General features: G+C 40.8%; 1 protein-coding gene across 5 annotated transcripts in view; it reads right to left on the minus strand.

Annotated features, from left to right (window-relative positions):
• LOC137098539 (laminin subunit alpha-3-like) overlaps window positions 1-20,058 on the minus strand; it is a 49,788-nt gene that overhangs the window by 11,766 nt on the left and 17,964 nt on the right. For 3 of the 5 annotated variants that reach the window (XM_067474857.1, XM_067474856.1, XM_067474859.1), the window contains exons 12-50: window positions 19,016-19,150; window positions 18,291-18,425; window positions 17,808-17,942; window positions 17,658-17,710; window positions 17,025-17,124; window positions 16,192-16,244; window positions 15,879-16,104; window positions 15,009-15,108; window positions 14,717-14,873; window positions 14,030-14,168; window positions 13,669-13,811; window positions 13,413-13,516; window positions 13,080-13,236; window positions 12,776-12,939; window positions 12,557-12,665; window positions 12,361-12,458; window positions 11,737-11,929; window positions 11,460-11,586; window positions 10,819-10,967; window positions 10,207-10,322; window positions 9,740-9,951; window positions 9,391-9,595; window positions 8,611-8,755; window positions 8,194-8,334; window positions 7,854-8,015; window positions 7,097-7,198; window positions 6,915-6,998; window positions 6,257-6,487; window positions 3,692-3,805; window positions 2,928-3,046; window positions 2,750-2,830; window positions 2,545-2,645; window positions 2,376-2,429; window positions 2,125-2,276; window positions 1,670-1,780; window positions 1,420-1,531; window positions 870-1,037; window positions 522-718; window positions 219-335 (exon numbers count right to left, since the gene is read on the minus strand). In XM_067474857.1, the coding sequence (XP_067330958.1) occupies window positions 219-335; window positions 522-718; window positions 870-1,037; window positions 1,420-1,531; window positions 1,670-1,780; window positions 2,125-2,276; window positions 2,376-2,429; window positions 2,545-2,645; window positions 2,750-2,830; window positions 2,928-3,046; window positions 3,692-3,805; window positions 6,257-6,487; window positions 6,915-6,998; window positions 7,097-7,198; window positions 7,854-8,015; window positions 8,194-8,334; window positions 8,611-8,755; window positions 9,391-9,595; window positions 9,740-9,951; window positions 10,207-10,322; window positions 10,819-10,967; window positions 11,460-11,586; window positions 11,737-11,929; window positions 12,361-12,458; window positions 12,557-12,665; window positions 12,776-12,939; window positions 13,080-13,236; window positions 13,413-13,516; window positions 13,669-13,811; window positions 14,030-14,168; window positions 14,717-14,873; window positions 15,009-15,108; window positions 15,879-16,104; window positions 16,192-16,244; window positions 17,025-17,124; window positions 17,658-17,710; window positions 17,808-17,942; window positions 18,291-18,425; window positions 19,016-19,150 (5,201 nt within the window). The remainder of the gene's footprint in view (window positions 1-218; window positions 336-521; window positions 719-869; window positions 1,038-1,419; window positions 1,532-1,669; window positions 1,781-2,124; window positions 2,277-2,375; window positions 2,430-2,544; window positions 2,646-2,749; window positions 2,831-2,927; window positions 3,047-3,691; window positions 3,806-6,256; window positions 6,488-6,914; window positions 6,999-7,096; window positions 7,199-7,853; window positions 8,016-8,193; window positions 8,335-8,610; window positions 8,756-9,390; window positions 9,596-9,739; window positions 9,952-10,206; window positions 10,323-10,818; window positions 10,968-11,459; window positions 11,587-11,736; window positions 11,930-12,360; window positions 12,459-12,556; window positions 12,666-12,775; window positions 12,940-13,079; window positions 13,237-13,412; window positions 13,517-13,668; window positions 13,812-14,029; window positions 14,169-14,716; window positions 14,874-15,008; window positions 15,109-15,878; window positions 16,105-16,191; window positions 16,245-17,024; window positions 17,125-17,657; window positions 17,711-17,807; window positions 17,943-18,290; window positions 18,426-19,015; window positions 19,151-20,058) is intronic. The other 2 variants (XM_067474858.1, XM_067474860.1) reach the window with 1 other exon arrangement.

The following is a 20,058-nucleotide window of genomic DNA, read 5'->3' on the forward strand; positions in this document are numbered from 1 at the left end:
GCTCACTTCAGACCAAAACAAGCAAAAGCACTGATTATTATCTGCGTAGATGATATGTTGGGACACGACAGCCTGCTGCTGTGGGATCTGAGATGTGGTGGTTTATTATAACAGGAGCACAGTGTGTTAATATGTGTTGGCTCTTTTACTGGAAAATAAAAAAAACTACAAGACATGCACTTAAGTGTACAGAATATGCAGGGAATAGTCAAATATACCGTTTTGCTGTCAGTGAGCATATTCAGCAAGTCTTCTGTTTTCTGCAGTTCGTTCTCTGCCATTGACATTTGGTCCACAACAGTCCTCTGTTCCCTTTTTAAGTCTTCAATACGTTTCTGTAGAGAGTAAATGAGTCAGTTTCATTACACTTGTGTAATAACGGAATCCTGTATAGCGTACAAAAAAATCTTGTGTATCTTTGTTCTATAAACCACTATAACATCCTCCTCGTGTTATCATGCTAACCATTAACCAACAAGCTCGTGTGCTCCTCATATATGATTAATTGCTTAACTTATTACCTGCAAATTTCCCATTGCCTGAGAATTGAGTCCATTTTGTGCATTGGCTTTTTTCACCAAGTCCTGGGCCTCCTTCAGAGCCTGGTCCAGATCCTTAAGCTTGGCCTCGTAATCCTTAAGAAGGCCTCGAATCTTGTCTGCTGCAGCCTCATTCAGTCCAACCTGCTTACTGACATTAGCCTTGATGTAGTCAAGTACTGGACAATAAAAAAAAATAAAAAATAGTTAGTGGAAATGTTACTGACCAGTCTGCAATAATTTTAAACATTATAGAACTAAATCAAATCCTTGGTAAAGAAAACCTTAGAATTTTGGGGGAAAATGTTTATAAATGTTCAAAAATCGTACGTTTCCTGGCCTCGTCCCTTTCTTTCTCAGCAGCTGTGATCTGAGGGGTGAAGTTTCTGTTTTCCATCTCCTTCACCATGCGCTGAGCCTCCTCCAGCATTCTGGTGAGGCTTTCATTGGGTCTCATATCACCACGGTTGCCCGCCTCATTCAGTTGGTCCAGCAGAGCTGTAAGTACACAAACACTCTGATAATCAAATGCAATAGAGAATGTGAAGTTGATATCATGCCATGTTGAATTTTTCGGTTTTGATTTAGGGAGGATCCCCCTGCCTTTCTATTGACTTTATATCAAGATTTTTAAAGGTATTGCCACAGTAGATCAGTGGAGGACTGCTGATTTTACCTGTACCTTTTTACCTTATCTTCATCAAATTTGAACAATTTAAACAAAGGTGATTCATTGTAACCACTGTAGCAGTGCGTAGCTACTCACAGCACCTACTCTACCAACATACAGTATATAAAAACATCAAAGAAAGCAGAAAACCAATAGAAGGTTGATAAAGGTTATTATACCAACAGACTGACAAACAGAATTACTCTTTACCTTGGATTTTCTTGAGCATGTTTTGAATCTCCGAGTCTAGATCCTTAGCCCTTTTTTGTGTTTTCTCAATTTCTGCCATTGCCTTGTTAGCATCAGCCGCTGTTTCACCTGCCTAAATAAAAACACATACATCCAATACGCATTTATACACATGTTCCCCACTTACAAATGACACATTTATTAATAAAATACTATGCACTGGTGTTAGGGGTGAAACATACAATTTGCAACATACAAAGTCCAAAATTACCTTATTTTTGAGTAAGAACATGTCATCTGCGAGAGTAATTGTGTCCCTGTCCAGCTGGTCAACTGTGGACTTCTGGGTGTTGATGGCAGAGCTAAATCTATTGACAAGAATCTGCAAAAGGCATACAATTGTTCACTTTCACGTCATAAACTAACAAAGGACATACCCTCATACAAACGCACTGAAATTATGAGACAATGAGCGTCTCTCATTAGCGTTTGCACACGGGCTGCGTCACCCAATGTTTATCAAAAGAAAGCTAGAAGTTTTGAACAAGTACACCCATCTTATGTGTAGTTTAAAAAAATTATTAAAAAGATCTTTTGTGCTTATGAGTTGGCATCATTTATTTGCTTTTATACCTATACTCTAAAATATGTTAGTGTTCTCTTCCCCTTATCTTTCTTCCTATTTGTATAGTGAGGGAGCTGGGTTACAGTATACTGGCAGGTTACCTTTGTGTCTGACACAGCCCTCTCCAGCTTCCTGAGCCTGTCCTGAGAGGAGGCACTGGCAGTGGCATTATCCAGCTGAGCTTTGATCCTCACCAGCTCATCATCCAGCTGTTCCAGATCATGTAGTAAAGTCTGGGCACAACTGTCACATTCTGGAGGACGAACAACGAATGACTTAGCAAAAGATCCTATTCAATTTATTGTAAAATATAATTCCAGTCTTCAGACTTCAGTTCTTTTTGCTTGATTACCTTGGCACTGCTCATCTGTATTCGTGTCCCCTGGCTCCAGTGCATTCTTGCAAACTACAGAAAAATTCAATTATATACATTTAACATGCGTTTACATTAAAATGTTTATTTAAATGTTTCAATTATTGTATTGTGGTAGGGTTTTTAATATGCAAGTTCACAATCTAACCTCCAGTCTGGGGATCACAGCTGTTACCATTGCCATTGCAATTACATGGTCGACAACTTCCTCCCATCGTCAGAGGGTCTCCATAGTAACCAGGAGCACAACTATGTGAAACAGAAATAAGTATCACAGAATACGTGGCAAAATAGAAATAAGCCCACAGCATCTGTACAGTCAGCTGTTTGGTTGATATACACCATACACTCACCTCTCACACTTGTCACCAGTGTATCCTGGTTTGCATATACATTGGACATCGCCATAGACATCTCTGCAACTTGTCGCAAAACTGCAATTTGACCGAGAGATGATTTAATTCCTGAAATACACATTTACATGTAATTATGCTGTTTTTTTTTTTTGGTTTGTTTGTTTTCTTCACCCACCTGTTTGTTGGCACCCTGAATGGGCACGGGCATACCCTGCATGTCCTCTGAACTGCGTTTCCATAGTAACCTTCTTTGCAGTGTTCACATCGTTCCCCAGCTGTGTTGTACTGACAGTTCTGAAAAGGAAATAATATATTCATTCAATCACTTGCAAACACACTTCTGCATGTGTGGAATTATGGATGAGAAGAAGCCAAATATTGGCCAGGTATTGTATAAAAAAAAAACATGCACTCGGTGTGGCTCTGCCGTAAGGTTTTTACACACATGTAGTGCGAAGCCCCAAGGGAAAAGAAAAAATATATTCCCTAAGCGTGTGTTTAATGCACATAGCAGAGAGAGTGTTCAGACGCTTCTATGCATTTGGCTTTGTGCTGCTAGGGTGTGGATCCCTGCGTATGTACACACACACACACACACACACAGGCTCAGTCTTGAGTCTCTTGCATAAGAATAACACAACAGAGACGGAGATTTTGAAATGCCTTAAGGCTGCCATCAATGAGTGAGAAGGGCTCCTTAAGAGGAAATCAGACAGCCATGGTAAAGAAAATGGTACAGATGAAGTGATAAAGAAATTGCTGATGAGAAAGAGGGAGGCTAGGGCACAAAAAGTGTGCCCATAAATGTATCCTGACGGTGAGAGATGCAGACCTTGCTCACCCTAGAGTCAGCTGAGGTAAGGAAATCCCTCTTGGTTTAGTAAAAGCGTATGGGCCTACGTACAGTACTTGTTTTGACTGACTGATTGAGTTTCTTACCAGGCACCTCCCTGTCCCCTCTTCACAAACATCAGCCAGACCATTGCACTCACAGGGCACACAGCGGCCCAGGTGAGACCCACTGCCATCTCTGTAGAAACCAGGAGCGCATTTCTGAAAGAGAGAATTAAAAATATAGAGACGTGAATAACTAACCTATTACTGATATTGAAATTGCTTATATTGGTAGTGTGTACACCTATATATCTGATTTCGAATAGAAATTCATGGTAAATAAATCATAATCTGACTGCTGACACATTTCTCTGTTCTTTATACCCTTTACACACTATACTGCCTTACTGCCTAAATTATGAATAATACCATATACAAATTGACATAATACCAATCATCAACCATTTATTTTTCCTGAACCCAACAGTGTTTCCATAGATTATGTCACCAGTTACAGACGAGGATTAAAAGCTGTTCTCCCAGGCACGGCCTTCGTTTTGTGAAGAATGAGAATTTTACACAACACAAGATGAACTTGACCTGAATTGAGTGTCATTAACAATTAACACTAAAGAGCTAACACCTGCCCTTTGGCTTCAGAGATAACCGTCTTCAAGTCTCCAACAACCCACACATGGAGAGCAGGGTAAATTACATACCAGGTGGAACAAACACAAAATAACAATAAGATGCATCACATTTTCAAAGATCTTTACCTGAAGCTGAGAACTAGCAGCACTGTCATTAACTGAGGGATACTGAACCGTTTGTCCTCTGTCATGTTCCAAGGGGTAGCGTACTTCTTGGGTGTCTGGGCCGTTTACTGATGGAAACTCTATCCGCTGAGCTCCCTGGTCATGAATCGACGGGTACTGTATTCTCTGAGTCCATCTCTCCTGATGTCTAGCGTAGCGAGGCCGCTCTACTCTCACAAGGGGCCTGTTCCCAGTGTAGCAAAGTCCAATCAAAGTCCAACATATCAGGGTCTGTAGCAGAGCCCCTGTAAGATACCGTCTATCCGTACGCGAATGTGACATTCCTAGTGTTTGGTCTGTGGCAAATAGTGCTCTACTCTGACCGGCCTCAGCCTCTTAAACACAAATACGCACACTCACACACACGCACATAAAGAGGACACACCCATCTCCCACTTGAGTCAGTCCAGCAGATCAGAATGATCGTATGCAGGCACACAGGCCCAAACATGCAAGATTCTACATGTCCTCGATCTGCTTTTTATGCTTTCCCTCTCTCTCTCACACACAAACACACACACACACACACACAGATTGTGAGTTACATCAAGACAATCAAATGTGGGCAAATGCATGAGCATCCACGCAGAAATTTAGCATTAGCACAATTATTCCGAGCAGAGAGATGGGAAAAAAAAAATCACAAATATAAGACTGAAGTAAAATGTCCGGAAGTCTCATAATATTTGATAACATTCTCTATGTGTGTTTTTGTGTGTGTGGTTTCCAACAGTGTGCAATCATTTATGAGTGAGGGGAAAGTCAGACATCCTCAGACAGCACAGACAACAAACTCATGCCTGAATCACACTCCTCAAACACACGACAGACATACAGTAACTAGGTGCGTCATCTGTACTTACACAGACACACACACACATACAGAGTGCACTCAGGTGAGGTTTTATGAGCAACACTGCTTTGCCAAGTGCCACACCTCATGTGTTAAGGTGAGGCACCGTGTCATAACACCTCCAGGTACGTATAATGAACTTCCTTTAAACACTCCCAAACACACAGGATTGTAGCCACATCTATGGCAACAGTACTACCACAAAGTTAAAATGCTTTTACATTTTTTTGAAGAAGAGGAGAGAAAGAAGAGAAAGTTTTTTTTCTCTGCTAGAAAAGTAAAAAGTCCTTTTAATGAAGCATGTGTATACAAATCAGATTTGAGAAGCACAAACAGACTCAGTCAACTCAGCACCATAATGGAGTTTAAGATAATTCTTTCCTTAGCAACCACATCATTTCTGTGAGTTGTAGCCATGCCAGTGATTATAGCTTTATAATCACTAATATTATGTCTGCATGATTGTGCATCATGTCCTAGCCCTGGGCTACACAATTTGGCTGCACACCTCACCAGCCGGTATTTTCCAGTACATTCCAACCAAGGCTCCTCAGCAGATGAATTTTTGTTTTAGAGAAGGGTGTGGTTCTTGCATCAGGCATGTCAGAACACCCTAAAAATACGAGGAGGAGGTCCAGCTCTTAAATCAACACCCTGCCCCCCCCGTTTGTTATCTCTGCTGCTTCTGATCCGACAAAATCCACCAAAATCCCGATCCTGTCACTTTTTTCTCATAATTAGTTTATGTTTTCCATCAGATTCACAATTATTACAAAGCACTTTACATAGTTATGCTTAAATCTTGTATTTTACGCTTTTTTCTTTATCACTTGTTAGGTTACTGTGTGCCCACGTATTTAAATTATAAACAATTAAATATGATTTGAAAAGATAGCTTATTTTGAATAATCATTAAGTCTTTTACATTTAATATGTATTTATTGTTCAAGAGAATTCAAGACTATTAATATCAAAAGACTCAAGAGTCTTTGAATTTCTCACCTCACAAGAGTCTCCTGTGTACTGAGGAGGGCAGGAACAATGCTCCACAGTGTTTCCAGGACTTCCAGTCCCTGTGATAGTGGCCTCCTCAAGGCCGACCTCTCCTAAGCTTAGACGCTGGGTCTGAGTAAAATACAAAGCTCGAATCCTAAGGCCAACCAAACCAGCTAGGACCATCATCAGTTCCTCTCTGGATACGGGCCTGTTAGTAACAGCATGGCGCCAGTTTGCCTGGAAAAATAAATAAATAATAATAATGATATATATATACACACAGACACACACACACACACACGATGAATGCTTAGAAATTTATAGAGGGGAGTTTCCATTCACAATTCAAATTTCTTTAATTTCATGTATAAACATGTGAGTTACTTTTTATCATAAATCTTATATTTTCTATTTTGTTTTTATAAAATAGGATATACATATTATATATATATTTATTATAATTATTTAAATTATTAAATTTCATTATTGCAGTTCCCAAAGGATGTATTCTGAGTGGTAATTTTAATTTGAAATATTTATTGACTTGACCTCCAGCCATGTCCTGAGGGTATGATAAATAATTATACCTGTTGATTTTAGACTTAAACTTAAACTTAGAAGTTTAAGTAAAATTATGTCAAACAGAGCAACTGATGTGTTTTACCTCCACAATCTGGACTCTGCCCTGATACAGCCTGTCTGGAAGTGGCACTTGTGGAGCCATGTGGATCAGGGTCATATCTTGACCCTAGGTGAAATAATGAGATAGAAAACGATAAGCTGTGGGGAAAAAAGCCACTGCAAGAAGAGAAGAGTGAGAATGAGGAAACTAGCAGCACTACACACAGTCAGTACAACATCAGGTCTTCTGTCAATCAGAGTCATCCCCTCACTGGGAATCCCAAAGGATTTGGACTGGTAGGTGAGGAAACCACCATAAGATGAAACCTAAGAATAAGAAAGCCATAAAGGAGATAAAGGACACTGCAACAGGAAAAAGTCTGTATCTACATTAGTTGGTTCTAAAATAGGAAGCTAGGTTAAGGCCGTACATTTTCTCTGCTATGACACTGTTTTACCTAGGCCTGTAACAATAATTACATTATCGACTATATATGGACAATATATTGAGACGACTTTGAGAATTTGCAATTGCCACAGTCTTGTTTTCTGCATGGTTATTAAATGGTTGTTGGGATTGGACATTTTCTGTTTTCATGTTGTAACTGGATCACTTCCCATTGTGTACAGGGCTTTACATTAATATAACACTGTAGCATCAAAGCTGCAGGTTTGCAGTGTCTTGCAGACACGGTGCATTCAGGGACACCACAAAGTGTAGGTTTCTTTGGAAAATGGTTCTGTGCAATGCATTGAGGCAGTTCAGGGACAGTGCCGATTGCCGAGTGGGGACCCCTCTTAAATCACCTATTATATCATTTATGGCAATTACTTTATGGACAATTTATTGTCCAACAACAGTTGATATCATGACAGCCCTAGATTTTGCCTTGAATTGACGGACATTTGACCATCATAAAAAAACATAAAAAGATAGACAAAGCCTTCTTGTTCCTTTGGCATTTCCAGTCCATTTACTCACCCTGTCTCCCAGGTAGGATGGTGGTGCTACCCAGTGTAGAGTATGAACTGCATGAGGAAGCTCCTGGATGTCTGCCACCACTGTGTTACTGGCTGTGTTCAGCACAGAGGGAAACTCCTCCTGGTCAGAGCTTCCCAAACGCCATCCCCGCATCTCAACAAACTAAAAAAGGATAGGATTTAAGAAATGCAACCAAAAGCTAAATCTAAAATGTACAATGTGCCCATGTCCCATTAAAACCCTCCTGGCATGTTATGCTATTATCTGCTATGCTAGCACAGGTCTGTTATCTGAACATGTGTAAATGTGTGTGGTACACCACATAAAAGCAAACACACACCTTCCCCCTGCGTTTGTTGGAGCTTCGACACTGGTCAGTGGCTCCGAAGCAGAAGCAGCTGGTGCAGCCATAAGGGTTTGAGGGGTCAAAATAAAAGGAGCCTTCCCGACAAGTATCACAGCGGTCACCAGCAACATTTCTCTACAAATATAAAGTCAGAGCGAGGATGTTTAAGAGACTTTTAAAGAGCGACTTCACCAATTTTCATCTTGCTTTCTACGGCTCTCATTTAGGATGTAAATGTACATTAATGCTCTCAAACTCCCTGACTAGAGAGATATTTTGATATAGGGAAACCAATGGGAAGTTTAGTGGCATTTATGTACATATGTACAACCCAAACTAGAACCAAAAGAAGCATGTTGAAAATCAGTGAAGGCGTCCTTTAACATTAGCATTTAGATAGAATCAACTCACCTTGCAGAGACACCTTCCTGTTTCTGGGTGGCAGATATCGGGTGTGACACCACCTTGATTACAACTACAAGGTAGACAGTCAGGGAAGTGGTAATAACCTGCAGCACAGCGATCACACTGCCGGCCTCCTATCCTTGGTTTGCAGCTATGTAGAAATAAACAGTCACATTTTTAAAAAAAACATTCTGATGCAGTTTCCGAACTCGTCATGTGTTGTTCATACATTTAAACCCAGATATTAGCAAAAAAAAAGATGGACAAAATGAAGATGAAAAAAATAAAGCCACTTTTTATAAATTGAAAAATAAAGTATAATCCTCTTCATTAAATTGCTTTATCCTAGTGCTGTATTTGTTAATGCATTCCTATTGTTCCTTTATCTACAGAGACATCAACTTGGGAAAGCTGAGTGACTGAAGACCTACTTGAGAGAAAACAGTACATCAACATGACTGGACTGAGTACCAATCCCCTCTTTAATCACTCTAAGTATTTTGCAGTCTTGATTCAGTTTCAATGTCAGACGCTGCAGGTTTCACATACCAGCCTCTTTCACCATCCAAAAGTTAGTGCATTGAAGAAAATAATGTGTCAAGAAATACTGTAAACTACAGAAAATTGGACAATTACAGAGCTAAGAAGCCAACAGAAAGAGCAGATTGTTTTACACATGAAATAAAACTGCAGTGTGTGGTGCTAAATTCACCTCTGCATATACAACTATTAAATTCTAATTTCTAGTCTTAGTGAGTGAATATTTTAGTGTAAGTTGCCACACACCTGCACTGCCCAGTGATGCGATCACAGTCAAGTCCTGCATTGGTGTCGATGCCACTTGGAGAGCATTCACAGTCCTCACACCCCAGCAAAGGGTGGTAACTGAATGTCTGATGCTGACACACATCACAGGCTGGTTTGACTGTATGAGGAGGGCAGATACAGGTTCCCGTCACGTCATCGCAGAGTCGACGACCACATTCGCACGCTGCACGCAGAACAAGGGATTATGTCAAGTACTTGTGCATATTTCATATTCACTAGTTATTTTTGTGTATATCTTACGCACTATATGAATCACAACCAGTACATATCTATTTTCAGCTGTCAGAAAAAGTAAATAGTAACTCACGTCTACAGTAGGGGAAGCCATAGTAACCCGTAGCACACTTCGTGCACTGTCGACCAATGACGTGCGGCCTGCAGGGACACTGTCCTCCAACTGGGTCACAGATCATCCCTGTGGAGCCAGACTTGTCACAATCGCAAGGAAGAGCTCCACCATTATAAGCAGCTACGAGAGAGCGGGCAGACTCTCTGCAGAACTGTGAAGATGTTCTGGGGCTGAAGGCAGAAAAATTCATAAAAAAAGTGTTGTCGTTTTTTTATCATCATCATCTTACTCACTATTATCACAGCTAGAGGGCACCATTTACTAACTTACACTCCTCACACTATACGTAACAAAAAATAAGGATACAGTATAACATAGATTATACGAAACCAGGGCTAATTAAAGCTCATTCAATACTTCGATCTACAGTATTGGTGGAGACGGGTATCAGTCTGGCTTGTTTTACCTACACGGTGAATACCTACTCGATATAGAAGCCTTCTCCTCTGCATTGCTGTATGAATTCTGATGATTTATCCAAAGGCTTCTCTTTCAAGAGATCCAGGGTGTAACTACTATCAGGAACCAACAAGATATAATTCTGTAGAAAAGACACAAATCATAACAAACGATAAAACATATAACCCCACCAAAACCCTCTACTTTGTTTTGTTGTTAAACCCTATTCAGTAATGCACCTATAATTTGAATGTTTTGAATGTATTTGCCACATTGTTCTGTTTCATTTGATCTGATGAAGGAAAGCAAGTGAGCATCAAGCAACAAAGCCCAACCTGCACCAGCTTAAGGTTCGAAGCTTTGCTCTTATAAAGCTGTTTTGAGTAGCCAGGTGGAGTACAGGCCCTTCATTGTTTTTTTTTTTTTTGGCGATATGACATAACACTGAGAAGATCCCAGTCCTCAAGCTCAACGACTTCATTACAAAACACAGACTCCTCAGTCCTCAGAGACTTACACAACTTTACACACAAGTATGTCTTCATTTCCTTTGATCTTAATTCTTAATTAAATAAGAATGTAGTTGGCGTAAACTTTCAAGATGGTGTTTGACATGTCACATTCTCTAAACCACTGACCAGAATAAGAGTCTTCCTAGTTGGCACAATCACAGAAATCCTGGGTAGCTGCCAAGAATTCTGGTCAAAGTCGAGTGCAATGCGCCCATTGGCAATCACGGCCTCCCTGCAGCCTGACACTGCAGGACAGAACGATGCATTTATTAAACCTGCAAGAGAAGAGCAAAGTTCATATTGAATGAAGAAAGAGACACTAGCAAGCCGAACAATGATCCTTTAAAGCCATATAGGGAAGTGTGTCTACGTCTTTGATCTTCTGCTCTCAAGGAGGAATGGTCTGCACTTATATAGCCCTTTTCTACCTTTTTCTGTTGGTACCCAAAGCGCTTTACACTGCTTCTCACTCATGCACTGACACTCAGAATCACACACAGATGGGGGAGCTGCTATGCAGCTTGCCAACACTTACCAGGAGCAACTAGGTTGAGGTTCAGTGTTTTGCTCAAGGACAGGAGGAGCTGGGAATTGAACCAACAACCCATTGAACCACAGTCACCCCAAATTACTCCCCTCACTGAGTAGGCTGTCCCAGGCACTACCCGAGTAAACTTAATTATTTCCAAAAGGAGGTCATAGCTTCTCTAATTCATTCTGATCAGATACAGTAGGAGTAACCCTCTACATTCTTCACACAGACTCACCCCTCCAGTCATGGCCTGAGTCCACTCTGACCTCCACAGGGAAGGAGGTATGTTCAGGCTGATGATAATGGACCACAACCACGTACCTGGCTGGGACGGGCACCCTTGGAGTGAAGTGGATCTCTGTCTGTAAACGAAATGGCATGGAACCTTAATTACCAACCAGACGCGAAACCTACAATTTTGCGTTGGTGCAGTTTGCTCCAAGCAGCAGTGGAAGACTCAAATCGTTCAACAATGTTAGGAAGATCAGTGCGTGCTTTTTTTTTTCTAATACCTGAGGGTGTTTCAGCAGCACCCCATCACTCTGAGGTTCACTGACAGAGAACACCCCAGATTGTCGTCTTTGTCTCCAGTCATCATTCTCAGCTTGATGGGAAGCTCGTGGGGAGGACAGCTGGCCATCACGCGCCGCATACAAAATCAAGGCTGAGTTTGGCTTGTCAAACTGGCTCAGAACACAGTGTCGACTAAAAACATGAGATAGCAATAAGTTGTTTTGTTATTTCCGTCTGTTGATAGTGGTTAAAATACTTCAATGGTGTACCACATGTCAGGTGAGGGGTCAGTGGCAAGCCAAGGTTTGTTTTCTTTTCATGTTTCCCTTTTAGAAGTTTTAGTCAGCTACATAATAAATTACAGGACTATACACTGACAATTCATATGTGACTTCTGTCTGAGGTCATCATTAGGTTTAGGGAGTCAATTTAGTGTCACGGAGAAAAGGGAGCTTGACCCTTAGTTTAGCCTCAGGTTAATGACTTTGCTCAGCTGGAAGAACTTATGCAACCCCACCTGGAAAACAGATGTGTATCTCTACTCTCCAACAGCACAACATAAACATCTAGTCTCTGTGTGGCGTGTTGTTAAAACCAAGTTGAATTCACCCAAGGTAACTTACTTGTCTTCAGTGAAGCGGCCATGGGTGGAGACGCAGAGCACCTTGGGCTCTACGTACTCAATTGAGAAATTTCCTGCAGGCACTGCATACACTTTGTACTGCCAAGAGAACAAGTTTTTTTGTGTTTGTTGTTGCATGTTGTGGTGTATATCATACTGTAAGCTATAATAAATATCAGGGGGAAAATGTCTCTCACCAGCAGGAATGAGGTTGTGGATGTTTGCAGGAGAAGTTCTGTGCTATGTGTAAGCTGTAAAGCTGCCACCTGATCCCTGCTGTCCACTGCTACACTCCGACACAAAAAGCTGCCGGGATTAGAGAGACCACAGTTTTAAACCTATAAATTCTACCACTTATTTTTAATTTAATATAAAAACACTGTTTTTGAAGCTGCAGCAACAACAATAAGGCTCACCTGAAGGCACAACTGTAAATGTTAACCCTGGCCAGGACCTGGTCACCTGACTGGGCACTGATGACTATGTTGACATTCTGGACAATGTCCACCTCGCTGGCATATTCCAGGACAAGGGCATATGGGCCAGGATGAGGCACACGCAGACTGAGCTGAAGCTGAGACTGAGGACACATAACATACACTTTGTGCAAAAAATTCCTGGATTTTGAGAGAATGGGAGGTAAAGACTGACCAAAGACTGACTTAAAGATGTAACTTCAGCTAATCTACATTGTAAAAGTATAAAGGCATGGCTTCCTACCTGCCTGCCATTAAGAACAGCCATTTCAGGGTGATCTGTGGTAGGACGCCGCACACGGGCCTGCCTACTTCTGCGCCTACTACGGCTGGAGACTCTTCCCTGTGAGCCCAGTGCAGAGCTGAATCCATCCATGGCCACATGTTTATACAACAGACAGCTGCAATGGAGACACACAGAGGTATTACAAAAGTAAAAACCCTGTTGTGGTTGATGTGGAAATTAAGACAAGCGTAGTGTTTAATGCTAACGAACATAGACTACTGAAGGATCGTGTTAGGAGTATATAGATGCTTTTTAAGTTCTGAATGCTGAACAGAAGGTTTGAAGAATTACTTTGTATTCTTGTTTGCAGTGGGTAAGTATGTGCAGGGCTGCATGATCGTTTCCTGTAACAGCGGCGCCTCATAGTAATCCCGAGGAAGCAGCACCAGGTAGTCCTGGGATGCAAGAGTGACAGAGCACTTAGTATTCAATATACTGTACATAGGTTATTTTTCTCCAATCAACAAATCAACAACAAATGAAAGTGCAAATTACACCAGAAGAATTTACACAATGATGCTCACATCATACGTATCATTAGACTCACCAGCAGAACCCCCTGAGCCCTGATGTAAATGATCCATTTACCAGGGGTCAAATCAAAGGGCTCGGCAAAGCCTTCTCCTGGCACAGTGAGGAAGGATGGGCTGCGGCTTTTGGGGAATATTACTTCCTTACTCTGATCTGACCCTGCCAAACCACACGCGGAAAGATAGTTGTAATGTCGCACGTTGGCATTTGACAGCACATAAATTGAATGATAGATGGAACATCATATAAAAGACATCATGCACCTGCAAATGTCGCAAAGGAGACGAGTTATTTGTTTTATTTATTCACGGATTAGTTCGATTTTATGATATGATGGTAAAATATGAGAGCTAAATCAATGTCAGAGGCAGCCTTACCTGCAGTGCCTCTGTTATTGGAAGCCCTGATGCTACCGGTCACTGCGGTGCTGCTGGGGTTAATAAACCGCAGGACCACACGGAACAAATGCTGCCTCCCACCTTTGGGGTCAACATGCACTGTTACTCTGACTTCACTCTGCAGGGATGACAGTGACACACAGCTGACTGTGAGAGTGAAATGTTAAGAACTTGGTTAAAACTCTTGGTGAGCTGAGAAGTTGAACTAACAGACTGGGTTAATCAGCAGACTGCAAGCAAGGTGAAGAGAGGAAATTACAGCTGAGGCAAGGCAGGCCCTTCACTTACAGTCACAGCAAGACTGAGAGCCACCCTCGTCCACCACCAAGATCCGTGCACTGACTTGTGCGCTCCCCTTTTGTTTGGGGGTGGTGTAGCGTAAGACAATATGGAAAGAGCCAGGAAACCCAAGGGTGAGCATTAGGATCACCTCTGGCTGCAGAGAAATAGTGTTAGTTCTAAGAGAGCTGGTGTCCATATTCACCACATTAACTCTGATGAAACAGCTTGTGTGCAAGCAGGATTATCAGTGCAGAGGTAAAAGCAAAACATCTATGCTAGCAAGAATAGATTGCAAAAAAAAATGGAAAAGAAAGCTATAAAGTGATTAAAGTAGAAGAAACAACTCATTTAATAGCATCCTAATTATGAATATTGAGTACAAACCTGTGCAGGGGACATAACAGCGTAACCTCTCCAGCTGAAATCTGGAAACTCTTTTGGGTTATAACCAAAACGTACTGGTCTGGCATTTGGCGTGGTGCCATCCTCCACCTCAAACTTCAGTTGGTGCAGAGAAGGAAAATAGTAGCTCGGTGCTGGTCTAACGAGGTATAAGACAATTTAAATTGAAACAAATACAGGTACTGATTAGCAAAAGAGCTAAATAGATATTGTATGTAAAGTTTGGTCTCATTCTCAATTAAATATAATAAGAATAAAGTTTGCCGTTTCTTACTCAGTGCATTTATGACCAACAATGTTCTTCAAACACCAACACTGTCCTGACATCACATCGCAAGCTCTGTCGATGGCACCGCCTACATCACACTGACAACCTAAGAGGCAGGGTTCATTATTTTACCTCAGTGTCAAAATTCAGCTGAATCAGAATTAGAATCCTATGTGAACTCTTTGATCACCAGTCTACAACAACGTACAAGCAGATTAACTGACGTTTTGAGTTATGTTACATTTTTACTAATGCAAATTTAATGTTTTAGAGAAACACTGAGGTCTTTAAGTAAAATATTGCAGGAGCTTTTCACTCCCATCTCTGGTTGAATGTGTGCAAAACCCACTTTACCCCCATGGGTGCGATAAAAAGTGTGCTCCGTTATACCTGATCTACACCAAAAAGTAATGTAATGGTGTACTGACTATATTTCTACATTACTTCAACAAAAGCGAAGTTAAACTGCTGTAGGTCAGAAAAAAAACAAGACTTTTAGGAAACTTGAAGTTAGATTTGAAGAGCAAATTGATTTACTTCTGTACAATTATGACTGCGTGTACACTAATCAGGTATAACTTTATGACCACCTGTGCAATTTAATGCAATCCAATACAGTGTGTCTGCCATGAATTCTACTTTTACAAGGTTAGAATGTCTCAGTTTTTAGGTTGAAACTGTCAGAAAGGCAATAATTCTAATCCTGTGTTTATTATTGAGGTCAAAGTGGGTAGTGGAGTCGTGCTGGAGTGAATTACAAAAAGAGTGGGTTCTAATGTTTTGGCCACTCCATTTAAAATGAGGGAGGTGTATTGGATTGCAATAAATTTCACAGTTGGTCACAATATTATGCCTGATCGGTATACGTTTACTTACAATATCCATCCCTGCCTTTCTGTGGGTGTTCAACCTGCAGTTTCTTTGCATTACTGTAACAAGATGAAGTACATGCAAGTGAGATGTGTTGCTGGAACCTTGGAAAATAAGCTAACGTACCTTGACAACCAAAATAATCCTTTTTCTGCAGCAGGAAGTATCCATCCTTACAGCTGTCACATAAATGTCCACATGCATTGGGCTTACAGTAACACTGACCATTTTTCTATTTTAAAAAAAAAGCATAATTAAGATTAATGTTACAATATTGCGGTTGAGCAAAAAAAATTGGAGGTAGAGATGAAACCCTCACCTGTTCACACTCTCCAACACCACTCAGAGTCCCTTTCAAATCACACTGACACTCTGGTATGAGAGCAAGCCACAGAAAGAGAGCAGGGAGAGGTTATGAAAATGTTAAAGGGGCTCTACAATGAATAGACCCTGATTACAAGGTTTTGTCACTTTCATGGTTGAAATACCGCAGCATAAAACCCTCCGATCTTTACAGATCTGCACATCAAAGGTCCAGGGGAAGCTTTATTGCCATGGTTTGCTTTCAACCCAGTGAAAGAAGGTTCTCTTAATGTCCGGCCACATTCAACCAGAAGCATTCTTAGGATATTAAAAGCTCTTTTTCCCCCCTTCTTGTGTCTTCAGGCAATGTGGCAGTGATAACATTCTTTCAAGAGAGTAGAACTGTAACATAAGACAGGTATCTGGACAAAGCCTGAAGCTGTTCCCTTACTGGGTGGGTAATAAGTATTTCCAGTGGATCCTTTTTGGGTTATTACTTTCTCAGAGCAGGCGTCCAGATATAGTTTTAATGTGCCAGTAGCTAAGTGATTACTGGATGGTTATAGAATTCATGTCCAGTTCACTTGCAGCTCCACGCTGTGAGCAGTTAACAGGAATTTTCCTGTATTAACGTGTTTATCCTCAGCTTCCCTCTGTGGGACAGGAAGACAGCTCTGATCTTGTTGACAGGGGCATGTTGACATATCCTCTGGATAAGAGGTGCCAGGACCCATATCAGTACCTTGTCAAATGTTTACTGGTTATTTAATACAGTGATCTCTTTTGACATTGTTTAGAAAATTAAGTCAAATATATTATTCTGTTTTTTCCTGGTTTTGGGTCACCTACCTACACAGCCATGGGGGTTTTCTGTAGCCAGATTCCAGTAAAGAGGTTTACACTTGTTGCACTGGGTCCCCTCTACGTTTGGTAGGCAGTGGCAGGAGCCCTGAAACAGGAGTAAAAGGATTGTTGAGACTGGTACAGCATCTGTCGTTGAAAGCCAGGTTATGTAGGCTTTTTTTTTTTTTTTTAACAATAATTATCAGTTTTTTCTAATTAGATAGACTGAGGTCTGTCACAAACACCGGCACTTTGTATCATGATAAATATAATCATGACTAAAGTATGACCCTGGTACTTTCTTTTAAACACAGGATATTTAAAAGGAAGAAAGTGGAGTTCCAGCAACACTGCATTAGCTGACCATGGCTTCATGTTGTGGCTTTCTCCTTCCTCTTCCAAATGGAAGGAAAGCCCCTTTCCTTTTTTTAATTACATTTACATTTCACGGGAAAAACACTTCCTTGTAAAATCCGCTTTATGTACTTTTGGCAGCTGTGTTATCAATTGTAGGACTGTTCCACACCCAAAGGACCATTGCTGCACTTAGACTGTAACCACTTCTATTATCAAGGTAAAAAACAACTTCATCAACACATGGTTGTGGTAGAAAATTAAAGTTTATTAAAAACTGATTACCGTTTGGGGATCAACAACTTCAGTTCCTGTTGAATTACACTGACTGATAGGAGCTGAAACGAGAATATTAATGGTTTAAATAATAACTGCTGCTTGCAGTAAAACCAAGTGCCGTTACGAGTATGATGATATCTACTGTAATGTGCTTACCTGAGCACTGGGGGAACCTGAGTCCAGAGGCACAGCGGTCACACTGCTGGCCCACTACTCCAGGGAGACACAGGCACTGACCTGACAATTTGTTGCAGACGTTGCCATGTGAGCCTTCACGTGAACATTGACATGCTGGGGGACAGGAAAAAATTGAATTTTAATACAAGCCTCATTAGGGTTGGCTGAATCTTAAAAAGACTTTTTTCCAGATTCCTTTAAATTCCCTATAAGTAAGAAGGCTGGCTCGCTGTGTTTTGATGCAGATAACGTAAAATTAATCCAATGTGTGTGATAATGTAGGGTATATTGGGATACTGTGGGAGAATGAGGATGTTTGCTCTACAGAGTCATGAGAAGAGGCCACAGTCAGCTTAGCGAAAGCAGCAGCAACATTTTTCCATCAGCCCTCAGATCAGCAGAGGTCACATGTTTATCTATCATAATCACACTGGTGAACGCAGAGGGATCAAACCCACTCACCAGCACAGTCTGGGTATCCATAGTAGCCTGGTGCGCATTCGTCACACTCCTGCCCCTCATAGTTGGGGAGGCAAATGCAATATCCAGTTGGACTGCAGACATGGTCGGCCACACCAGCCCCTTCACAGAGACATGCTAGAGGAAAGAAAATACGGTATGAGCTGCTGCTTTTGCACTTTTACATAGTTAAATACCCCCTATTCTCTACAAACTAATATATGAGAGTTCACTATATTGTTATAGCACTGATGGCACACTCAAAACTATGCAAAACCCAATTTAAAAATGGAACCATCAAATGATTATTTCAAATAAAATATAATACAGGTACTATTCAAAACTATTGTAACAAATAAATTAAAGTAATAGGACATAGTTGTTTATTTTACATTAGTTATGATCCTAAAACACTTAAGAAACTGCCCTCCTTAAAGGGGATGTGCTGCAAAACCTATTGTGAGCAGGCTCGTCCAAACCAAAAGACACTTTTGTGTAACGATAAAGCACAAGCATACAGGGGAAACTGTCCAAAGTCTCTGCACAACAACAATCTACAATTACTTCCAAATATCAATAGTGGTCACACTGTGGAAATCTATCCCCACTTACTCTCTTTTCCTGCCTTTGTTTATGTCTACATTCTAAGAGATTGTGATCATATTCTTCAAAATAAAAGTTTGTATTTGATGTTGTGCTTCTCAGTGTGTGAGGTGATTGTTTCTTACCCTGGCAGTGGGGAAAGGAGTGGAATCCAGGTCGGCAGTGATCACATCGCTCCCCCTCCACATGCTCACGGCACAGACAGCGTCCTGAGGCATCACACACCTTATCCACTGCCCCTCTGTTGTCACATATACACTCTGTGCACAAACACACACAAATGTTTTTTTTTTAGCAATGAAAGTAATTAAATCCTAACTAATAGAAATTCAACTAAATAACACAGCTGAGGCTTGAATCCTCTTAGTTAATGAGTCTGAGCTCTTTGTTTGGTCCAGCTATTGTGGCACGTGTATGGCCACACTGGTGCCCACATGTTGCCTGGTATCGGAATGTGAATAGACACACACTCTTCTGTGCTGCTGAACTTTTACGAGCTACTGATTAAATTACTTCTCAGTCAGTTCGCAGGCTAAAAAAACGACTTTTTATTAGATAAGTTAAAGAAAAGTCTGTGTTTGTCTTCATTCTATAACAAGTCATTAGATAGTTTTAATAAAAATACCATATTAGTAATAATAGGTTTACCAGCTTGGAGAAAACCAGAAAAGAACATTTAGCATGGGAACTACAACTAATAATAGACTGATTAGTTCTCATTGAAAAGTCCCAACTGAGTAATGCTATCATGGACAGAGACCACTTGAACCTAAATCCCCACTGATAGCCATCATCATTTAAGGCCATCAGACTGCTAAACATGCAAAACTGTCAAGATTTATTCATTATATATTATACCAGTATTCTACATTCCAGGATTTTAACCATCCTATTAAACCCAAGCATAATATACTGTCAGATCTGTTTTCAGAAGATCTACAAAAAGGACCTGACCTCTATGTAGACCCTGTTTTTTATGTTTAACACTGTCAGACTCAGCCTTAAATGATTCTCTAAAGGCCTTTTTTTCCAGGTGGGAAGAAACTTGCACTGTCACACCTATACATGCTATAAACACATTTTTAACATAAAGCACCACTGAAAACTGTTAACATACCATTGACATGTAAACACATACTAGACATGACACAACATATTAGGTTTGACT

This window comes from Channa argus, chromosome 14, assembly GCF_033026475.1.
Source record: "Channa argus isolate prfri chromosome 14, Channa argus male v1.0, whole genome shotgun sequence".
Classification (NCBI taxonomy): domain Eukaryota; kingdom Metazoa; phylum Chordata; class Actinopteri; order Anabantiformes; family Channidae; genus Channa; species Channa argus.